Source organism: Aptenodytes forsteri, unplaced genomic scaffold (assembly GCF_000699145.1).
Source record: "Aptenodytes forsteri isolate BGI_AS27 unplaced genomic scaffold, ASM69914v1 Scaffold286, whole genome shotgun sequence".
NCBI classification, from domain to species: domain Eukaryota; kingdom Metazoa; phylum Chordata; class Aves; order Sphenisciformes; family Spheniscidae; genus Aptenodytes; species Aptenodytes forsteri.
In genome coordinates this window covers 1,018,583-1,029,373 of record NW_008794491.1, presented here as the reverse complement: position 1 = coordinate 1,029,373, position 10,791 = coordinate 1,018,583, and the positions used below count along the sequence as shown (strand labels likewise).

Below are 10,791 nucleotides of genomic sequence, written 5' to 3'. Positions count from 1 at the left end.
GCTGTAGGAGAATGGAGTAACACTGGAACGCAGCCTGCAGCTCCCTGTGCAAAAAGGTGTTCTCCAGGTCTGCGCAGCATGGAGTCAGAAGCCAAGTCAGATGGGCAGGGCACGCTGGAGGCTGGAGCTACGTGCACTGCTATGGGAAGCAGCAAGGTGCAAGCAGCTCTGGTGGGTACTTCCCCACCCCCAGCTCTCAGCATGGGGAAGGCGCATTCTGCTTTGATCGCAGACTCTGTGTTTTTCTTAGTGTAAATGAGATAAGATGCCAACCATGTCACAGCCTCAAGCTAGAGAAGACACCTGAGGACATTCAGTGCAAGTACTTGGACTTTGGTCACATTTCTTACCTGCATTCATGATGGGGAAGCCATTCAACCCAACCCAACCCCTTTCCTCCCTTCTTGCTGGTGATCCCAGCAGGCGTCAGTCACTGGTAGCCAGGGATGGAACTGCTGCTGCCTAGAGACATGGTGGGGGGAACTAATATGGGCGGGGAGAGAAAAAATTGTGGGGGTACAGAGGCAGGATTAAGGGTCATTAGTTCCTACAAGGAGCCCCAGGCGGGGCTAGCAGAGAGCTGCAGGGCAGGAATGAGAGGCACTCACAGGACTGTGGTTGAAAAACGTGTACTCAATTCAATAGTTTCAGCCTAATTTGCCTCATCCCCCAGCAGCAAAAGAAGCTCAACAGTGGAACAGAAATAAACCACGAGTCAAGTCTCCAGGTAAAGGTTTTGCAGTGCAAGCCTGGAAAGCCAAATTACTAGTAAAACGCATAATAACGTATAATCTTGGTGCACACCCAGCAACCAGATGCCCTCTATTCTGCATCAGTGGCATCATCTACAATCCTGCAGCATGCAGCAGTGCACAGCACAGGGGTCCAGGTTTCATAAACCCACCCTCCCAGTGGCACTCCCACACATCCTGAGCTCCTCCTGCCTCCTCTCCTTCCCACTTCCCTCTTATGACCTGGGACCCCGGCTCTTGTCTAACATAGGTGCAGCCTCAGTGACAATCACCCCACAGTGCTTTAGATTTGTGTTTGCATCCCCCCCGCCACACCTCCTCCTCCTGGTGATGTCCACCCCAGACAGACCTCATACACGTCCTCATAGCTTTCCTGTATCTCCATGGTGCTGCATATTCCGCACCACGAAAGGCGGTGCTTTGTCATGCAACTGCTGAAACCTTCTCCCTAGGCATGGCATCCACAGCTGCGTCACAAAATGAGTTGGAAGCTCTAGGGAAAGGCCCTTTGCCCCATGTCCTAGACAGCAAGCTGCCTCTACATCTAGTGTGGATTTTTTTCACACCCAGGACTGGAGTAATGAGAGTGGTCTGCCTGGCAGAGGTGCCTGAGCAAGTGCATGTGTTGGGTCTGTCATTCAAAATAGGGTGATGAATCTCTGTGGAATGAACACAGAATATAATGTAATGTGCATATAATAAATAAGCATTTTAATATATGCTTATGCTTAATATATGCTTATATGGAATAAGCATATTACATTATATGTGCTTATAATAAATAAGCACATCAGCTCATTTATTTGCCTGTGTCTAACTGCAAGGAACTCTACCATTCCCCTGCTCGAGGTCTCTGTGCAAGTCAGTGTCCATGGTGCATCAGCACTTGTTGAGCAGAGAAAGTTTTTCTGCTTGAGGTTTTCGCTTGAGGCAAGGGGAAGCAGGTGTCTGCGTTTCTTGTGTTCAGCGTAAGAACCAACCAACTGGTGATGTTGGCGCTTGTTTCAAAATGCGATTTCTGACAAAGGGTGAATGGAAAAAATAAATATGTATTTATATCGGTACACACCAACACATGACTTCCTGTTGACTAAACAAGCAACCTCTCCTCTGCTTTGGGGCTAGGTAATTACTTTTAATTATTCACCGCATTTTTGCTCTCTGATTTCTTAGCAGTTTGCTTTCTGAATCTTTAGTAACAGTAATGGTGATATTCTTCCTCCCCCCTTACACCTGACCACTGCTCTTCAGCCTGCTGTTATTTCTCTGATGTTCTCACTTCAAGACAGGGAATAGAGCCCCAAGCACAAGAAACCTGAAGGGGTGCTAGGACATCCTTCTGTGATCCTGATAAGCTGGAGCAGTGTCTCTTGCTAGATAACACTCCAAACACACCAGCACAGGGACCCTTTCTAGCCTTCCCCACTAGCCTTTAACTGACGTGGGCTTTGGTCAGAAACAGAGATGGAGTCATTTTCAGTAAAATTGATTTTCTCTCCCACCCCCAGTCCTCTCTCCAAATAAGTTTGCATTGAGCAGAAAGGAAGGAGAACTGGAGTGGTCAGCACCCCTCCTCAGGTATTAGCTCCCAGCCAAAAGAGTCCCACCATATGTTAAAGATGTGGCAATTTACAGCCAGGGAGAAAGCTGGACTAGCAGCTGGATCAGGGATCATCAACCTTTCGATGGTTTTCCAAACTATTTTTTCTTAACCAGGGCAGTGATGACATCTGCTAATGAGCAAGATCTTGCCTTGGCAAGAGACTGCAGCTCCTGCTTTAGGCAGAACTGCATAGGAGCTGAGGGTCCCTCTCGAAATGTTGCCCTAGGCTTGCTATGAGACACTAAAAACACATCCACACCAACAGGTTTCTGCTCTGGGGATTAGAGCTAGAGGCAGAGAACCGCTGCCACTGACTTTGTGCACTCGCACCTCCAGTGTGAGGGAAGTTACTGGTCTAAACGAAGGGCATTAGAAAGCCTACATCAGTATTTAGACTTGAGAGCCCTGCCAAAGAGTGACATAAATATAGTTCATCTGTTCATTCGTTCATTCTTTCTTTTTTATCTCTGTGGACAGCAAAGAGACTCTCAACATTTAAGGAAAAGAGCTGATCTTTTAAACATGGAAGAATGAATTCCACTTACAGGCAGGACCAGAGAAAGGATCTAGTTAAACATTTTATGAGACTTGACATGTTAAACCTTTGAGAAAATCATTATGCACAAATTTAATTTATGGGGAAGACCAGGCTGGCCATAAAGATATTTCTTGACTCCTTTCAGAGCAGAAAATATTATGTAAAATTTTCTGCAAGCTTTTGGGTATGAAATTTAGGAGCCAGAACAAGAATAAAGCTGAAGCTACCTTAATTTATCTGATGAAACACAAACAGTTGTGATCTCTAAGAAGCAGATTTCCCAGGGTGTGTTGCTTTTTTTTTCTTTTCTTTTTTTAATGTCCTGTGTAACAAACATCCTCCTTGCATTATGAAAAGAAAAAAACTAGTATGAAAGGGGGACAAAATGACTCTTGGTCTGACCTAGGAGATTTGTCACAAGGTGCTGCTAGGGCAAAGGCTGAACGGGGACAGCTGTTTCATTAGCAGGAGTGTCCTCTTTGACGCCGTTAAGTAGGACAGGGATTCGCAAGGATTGCAGGCTCTTCTAGCTTTGGTCAAACACTAGCAGCTAGATCCTCAAAGAGGATAATTGCCACAACTCTTAGGACCAATGCAGCTGCCAAAATGTGGATTCGTTGAGCATGTGCCCTGCCCAGACATTTCCCCAAGGAGTAGGACAGCCCAGCCCTGGACCTTCCAGAAGTGCTTCTCCTTTTCCTGAAGTGTGCCATGCCAGCCGCTCTCAAAGACAAGTACGGTCAAAGTGCTGGGCTAGGGAGTCATCTGCTCTGTTCTGGCAAGTCATCTCTCCTTTTCATGTTTTTGCATATACTGGTTTCACACAGTCCTAGCATGCTGAAAGCCAGTAAAATTCATAAGGAAAGTAAATGAAGCAGAGAAAAAACGAAGAACTACCCTAGCGTGAGGTAAACAAAAGCCCTGTTTCTCAGCCGTAGCACTGACCGTGCCCAGCTTGAGGCAGAAATGGAGCAGAATATCCCCCGGCTGCTTCCTCAGCACCCTGCCCGGATGAAGCCACTGCCCCATCCCTTGGCTGTCCTTCAGCCCTGAGGAGGGGATGGGTGCCCAGGCAGGTGCTGCGGGGCCATGGTGGAGCAGAGCCCGGGCGACAGAACGCGGTGTTGGTGGAGCGAAGTGTGTGCATCCTGAGCGTGAGCCCGGGCGTGACGGCGTACAACCGCACGCCTGCTGGCCACAGCCATCGGACGGAGGGTCCTGGCAGCCACCCTGCTGCTGGCAGATCGCAGCACTGGTGCCACCTGGAACAGCAGGATCAGGCCCTGAGTCATTCCCCACCGGTCCTTTGCGTACAGCTTTGCAATGCAGGTTCGCCACCGTTCCTGGCGTGTTGACACGGCTCAGGCACCCATGGCCATGTTCAGGTGCTGAAGTGGGGCCAGACGCTCTCCATCAAACCCCAGGCTCTTTCCAGAGCTGGGTCCCTCTCATTCTCCTCTTCGGCTTTGGTGCTGCCCCATGCTGCCAAGCAGCTGCTGGGCCTTTCAGGGGGACACGGAGGAGGGGGGGAAGCCTGCCAACAATTTGGTGTTCCCTGAGCTCCTTCCAGCTGGGCGGCTGCGGGGTGCTGCGCAGAGCTCCCTCCGCTGTGGGGCAGGGCAGGGTCACCATCTTCACTGCACAGCTGCGTGACCCAGGGCCCGGGGGATAGTGTGGTTTTGCCCACATTCACGTTAGTGGTACATAAGCTCCTAGGCCCCCCTCTAACCACTAGACAATGCTTCCTGCTTCGTTATGTTATTGATATTAATTCAGAATAATTTTGCAGGCAGGGAGGGCCCAATGGGGAGTGCAGTGGGGGGAGGCGACCAATGGGTGCCAAGCATCTTTCAGAACTGATGCCCCTTCGTATCTCAACCCTTTGCTCTTCAGCTCCTGCAGCTCCAGAGACCTTTCTAACTCCTCCCTCAACCACACCCCGATGAAACCCGGCAGGGGGTAGATAGGGGTGAATGGGGAGGGGACACACAGGGCAGTCCACATTTCTGTACATCAAGTCAGAGGGCTGCACAGACGGAGCCTGCAAGACAACCTCCCTGCAATCCCATCACCTGAGAGAGACCCTGGCAGTCATGGACAGGTAAGATGAGTGCCTCCAGTTTCTTGCTCATATAAGAAATGAGGGTCTTTCTCTTAGAATTAACCTGCTCTCCCTTTGGTGCTCACCATCCCTTTCGCTTTCCCCATCTGACTCAGTGATCTAACTCCCCGCCCCGTCCTGCTCTTGCGCCTTGCATCTCCGTGTCTCTGTCATTCTTTCTCTTTGACTGTCTGCCACCCTGTACTCTTTTCCCTTTCTGTCATTTCTCTTTCTTGGGACCATTCTCTGTTCCTTTTCATTCTTTTTCTTTTCTAGAAACAAAAAAAGATAACAGAAAGATGAACATTCAGATGCTATCTGCCACTTAAGCACCTCAATGCCTGCCCACTCTTGTCTTCTTATCCACCTATTCTTTCTCTTGCACCAGATTTCTGTCTTACTCTGTTTCTGCTGCTCACACCCTTGTGCTCTTAAGCACAGACTGTTCCAGCATTGGATTCCTCTACTTGCACTGCAATTACTCTGCGAGCTAATTATCGCTAATCACTCTCCACAATTGCATATCATTCACGCACTCAGGAGCCTTCACTCTGATTTGAGGATTGGCTTCATGAATCTTTATTTGAGGACAAGGTCTCTGTTCAGTATACTTTTTCAGTGCCCGGGTATAATCACAGCTCCTGTGTCCTTGCCGCTTTCTCTTGAGCTATCCTATAGCTATAGGAGTTGCACATGTATCCAGCACTTTGTACCTACCTGCAAATTTGCCCAGTTGCTCCCCGCAACATCTGTTCATTCATTATTCTTCTTCTCGTACCAGTGACGTTCTGAAATCCTCCCTAGCAAAAAAACCCTGGGACGGTGAATTCCAGAGAGAAGGGAAAACAGGAACTGATGTTAATGAACATTTCTAGTTGAACAAATGGCTTCTGTGATTCAAAATTGTCTTCACTTTTTTCTGACACTGAAAAATAACCCAACTGATCATAATTTTGTTTTTCTGGGTTTTGGGGTCATTTCTTGTTCTTCACCTGTATTTGCATCCGCATGCTGCTCTGCAGGGGCAAAACCATTTAATAGAGAAAAATGGGAAGAAATGAGAAAAGGGAAAGTTAGAAGAAGGATCAGGAACATTTTGAAAGCAAATGGTTTTGCCCAAAACTTCACAAGAAAGAGAAAAGAGAAAGCCTGTTTTCCCTAAACTTTTTGATGTGTTGAAAAGCATTTTTCCATGTGGGCTTTGATGAAACATCGACATAATTGTCATTGTTTTTCACCTGGCGTATATGGTTCTTCAACAAGTGATTGCATTTTTCACAATTCCTCTGCTCTGTTTTCTGCTGTTGTGGCACATCCCAGGTAAGAGCTTTGCAACCCTCTGGTCTATCATACCTGCTCATTTCCCGTGCGATTGTGTGGGCTATCCTCTCTGGACAACCTGAGGATCTGTCACACATGGAAGGGGTGTTCCCTCTCCAGCACCTCTGTTACAGAGGAGAGTCTTCCCTACATCCCTGCAATAACACACATCCAAGAGGGAGAAGCCTGAGGTGAACTACTGGTTGACAGTTTTGTGAGGGGACCAACACATGAGTGTGTTAGGGAATATACACACATGTTCATACATGTTTGTTCAAAGGCAGGGATACAGGGTGAATCTAAGGTGGTAGGAAGCGGGGCAGCTCTAAGTGTGAGAAATAAATCAAAACTGATGATGAAGAACACACGATACAAGAGAGAAAAGTGGGTAGGGGAAACACACACCCAACGTGACCTGCCAGAGAAAGGGGTGATGAAATGCAGTGGGATCAGCTTGTGCTCTACTCCAGACACAACCTGCAAGCCCAGCAGAGCCGGACTGGGGCAGTGCTTACAGGACAGACCTCCAAGAACTGCTTGAGGCTGTTGTTGGGCTGAATAAAATGCTTAGTAGGGATGCTTTGCTCTCTGAGTGTGTGCAGGACTCTGCAGAGCCTTGTCTTCTCTATGGACTTTCTCCTAGCAGGAGACATGCCACAACTCCCATGTGATCTACTTCTCTAGGAGCATGTCTGTATAAAAAGTGGCATAACTGAGTATGTGTGTGCTTGCTCTTTCTGTGTGAGCAGGACAGGTATTTTTGCACTGCAGTCTGAGGGCGACATGGCAGGAAAGAGGATGTGTGCGCGGGTGGCTTGCCTATCTGTGGGACAATCAGGGTAGCAAGGGTGCTTGAGGGAAGAATGTGCCTCTCTGGAGATGCGGTGTGAGGTGCAATAGGGAGTGCTACAGGAGAGCAAAGCACATGCACCAGGTAACAAAAAGCAAGAGGATGTGCGTGACTATATGAATGAGCACCTGTGGTGCTGTGGTCATGTGTGAGGGTGCACAATGGAGAGAAGCTCCCAGAGGAGGAGAGAGGATGCCACTATTAGCTGGAGATTAAGTGCCCTGCAGTGCTCAGGCTTTATGGTGATGTTGGCAAACAGATGAAGGGTGTTTGTGTAAGAAACTTTTCCTTGCTTAGACTCTTGGATTTTAATCAGATTTATATTCCTAACAAACCCAAACTCCCCTTTCCTACACCTCACTGGAGACCCCCCAGAAAACCCAGCTCGGTATCACTTAAACTGACCCCATCTCCCTGCTGAACATCAGCCTATCAGAGGGAAAAGATGACAAAGGACGTGATTATTTTTAACCCATTCACTTCTATTTTGCATTGCTGTGGGGGAGGTAAGTATCTCACCTCAATGAACACAGCTGTTCTCAGCTGCCAATGTACCTCCACTTGGCAGTGAGGCTGTTAGATACGGCTCATGACTACCTTACCCTCCCCGTGCTCCCGCTGCCTCTCCCCAGCAGGATCCCTGGGCATGGGAGCAGGACCCCATGTATCTCGATGTTTGTCTAATGTGGGAATAGTACTTGTGTCTGGAGAGGTGTCAGCATGCCTACCCCATTACGTATTCTGTCAGCTAGTGTATGGCACCTTACCCGAGCCCCTAGCCCTGCGCGCTTTCAACCATGCTCTTCTTCTGGGCAATGCTGGGAAGAAACTCTGTCCAGTCTTCTCTAAAGAGGCTCTAATTTGATCAATCCTTTGCCACAGTGGCTTTTCAGGGTTTTGTACAGCAGAAATAATATTTCTTGATGACTGAACTCCAGACCCTCTTATCTTCCCAGGTCTTCTCAGACACCTTCATCTTTCTCCCTCATTGGTGTCCATCTTTTGGATGTTTGCAGATATTTTCGCACTCTACCCAGCCATAGTTGCTGTTTGACTAACCACTACTAATTCACTTACTGTTTCCACTCACAAGGTCACCTGCTTCATCCCCACAGTCACGTCTGCACCCTTTCCCTAACACATTGCATGCAAATTACTGATGCTCTTCTTGTACTGAGAGGCCTGGACATGAGGAGGATATTTTTGGTGCTGAGCCCTCAACAAAGACATGGCCAGCTGCTGGCTCCAGGGTGGGGCTAGTGTAAATTCTCTCTTGTCTTCTCCTGCAGCCTCCTGATGAAGAGGAAACTCTTCCTTTATAACTTCAAGAACCTGCGCTGGGCCAAGGGCCGGCGTGAAACCTACCTCTGCTATGTTGTGAAGCGCCGTGACAGTGCCACATCGTGCTCCCTGGACTTTGGATACCTGCGCAATAAGGTATAGGGAACACCTTGGCATCCTGTTCTTATATCTGTGCTGAGGTGCATGCAGCTCCAGTTTGCCTGGGGCAGCAGGGAAAGGAGGGTTGTAACAGCAACGCAGGCACCGGCACACGTGTCCATGAGCATGGACACTGCACTGGTACATAATATCTGGGGGATGCAGCCTCCAGGTAAACCTGTACTTTATGCTACCCCCAAGTGTGTTACCAGCAAGGCATCCATACTCCCTGCTGCTTTACCAGTCTACCTATTTTTCTACTTAGCTCCCACCCATTCCTCTTGTTGTACGTCCCTACACATCAGTGCGCCCCTGTGCTTTTCCACTTACGTACCGCTGTGCCTTCTTCCTCTGTGCGCTGACCCTAGGACATACCCCCCACCTTGTTTCTCCTCCTCTCACACCCTATCCAGCTCACACCTCCCTCCTCACCCCTCTTACACCCTGCTCCCCTCCCCCGCCTCACACCTTGCCCCTCTCCCTCTTTCACGAAGATGGGCTGTCACGTGGAGGTGCTCTTCCTGCGCTACATCTCAGCCTGGGACCTGGACCCAGGCCGCTGCTACCGTATCACCTGGTTCACCTCCTGGAGCCCCTGTTATGACTGCGCCCGACACGTGGCCGACTTCCTGCGTGCCTACCCCAACCTGACCCTCCGCATCTTCACAGCACGCCTCTACTTCTGCGAGGACCGCAAGGCAGAGCCTGAGGGGCTGAGGCGCCTGCACAGGGCAGGGGCACAGATTGCCATCATGACCTTCAAAGGTGAGATGTGCAGGCAAGAAAGAGATGATGGAAAGCTATGGGGGGTTAGGGAGACCCAGGAGGGTGGGAGAAGCTAGGACAAGGAGCCAGAGAAGATGATGGCAGGATGTGATGATTTAGTGATCCTAGGAGAGGTCAGTGTCCTCTCTGGGGCAGTCTTGAGCACTCTGTAACTCCCCTGTGCCTTGCACAGATTACTTCTACTGCTGGAACACATTTGTGGAGAACAGGGAAAAGACATTCAAAGCCTGGGAAGGGCTGCATGAAAACTCTGTCCATCTGTCCAGGAAACTTCGACGGATCCTCCTGGTGAGGGCCAATTCTCCTTCTCCTTCCAGTGCTCTTCCCCTCAGCTTCTTCCTCTCTTCCTCGCTATAGTTCCTCTCTGCTCTTGCTGCCCATCTCTGCCGTCTGCCATTTCATTCATTCCTGTGTCTTCACCTTCCACCTCCCTCGTGCCTCTCTACCCAACTTCCTTCATATCTCCTCTCCTCATTCTCTTCCCCTTCTTCCACCTCTCATCCCATCTCCTACCATTTCTTCCTCCTTCCCCATCCTCATAGGTTCCTGCTCACTTGACAACTGACCTACCATTTATATTTTGTCCTGCAGCCACTGTACGAAGTAGATGATTTACGAGATGCCTTTAAAACTCTGGGACTTTGAAGTGAAAGTCATCAGCAATCAGAAGACTTCACAAACACTTGTTCTTTGATTTCCAACTCTCTCCCTTACAACAGATCTTTCTCTCCTTCCCTCTTTACATCTCCCTCCCTTCCAGCCCTGTGTCTAGAGATAAGACTATCCTTACTTTTTAATTTCCAAGGAGAATTAGGCTGATCTTCTGAAGACACATTCCCCAGACTCACACCTCATCCATTGCTAGCTGGGAATAGCCAGGACTGCAGTGACATTGCCAGAGAGCAATTTGCCCTCCCTTGGTCCCTGCAGAGCTAATTCAGGTGGTCCACTAAATGGAGTTCTGGGTTTAGCCTTGCCCAGGTGGGAACAGACAGCCTGCAAAGCTCTTTGTGCAACTGTGTTCTCACTGGCACCTCACCAATCTGCACATTTCATGAGGGCTTTGGGGAGCACATCTCTTGGCTCTTAGAGCTGCACTACACTGAGCTGCTCTGTGTCCTTGCCTGTGAAACGGTGTATTTGTCCTTCTGGATGTGGGTAGGAAGCTGAAAACCATCACCATTTAAGTGATAGAGCCTATGTCCTAACAACAAAATTGGCCAGTTATTGGAAAACTCGACTGAGAGTATTGAAGCGAGTCCTGGACAGCCCAGGTAGCTTAGCTTGAAAACCTCACTTGAAGCCAGCAGGTCTTCTAAGTGGATTGTGTGCAGGCCCAGGCCCTGTAGTGCCTCCTGCCCAGAAAGGAGGGAGCTTCAGTACCTGTGGGTCCAGGTTTTG

At 49.1% G+C, this 10,791-nt stretch overlaps 1 protein-coding gene across 1 annotated transcript; it reads left to right on the top strand.

Moving 5' to 3' along the window:
• Window positions 1–4,827: 4,827 nt before the first annotated feature.
• AICDA (activation induced cytidine deaminase) lies at window positions 4,828–10,097 on the top strand. The gene is made up of 5 exons (XM_009290934.1): window positions 4,828–4,994; window positions 8,454–8,601; window positions 9,099–9,369; window positions 9,563–9,678; window positions 9,982–10,097. Exons 1-5 carry the CDS (start codon window positions 4,867–4,869, stop codon window positions 10,033–10,035), a joined length of 717 nt encoding a protein of 238 aa, XP_009289209.1. The 5' UTR covers window positions 4,828–4,866; the 3' UTR covers window positions 10,036–10,097.
• Window positions 10,098–10,791: the final 694 nt, after the last annotated feature.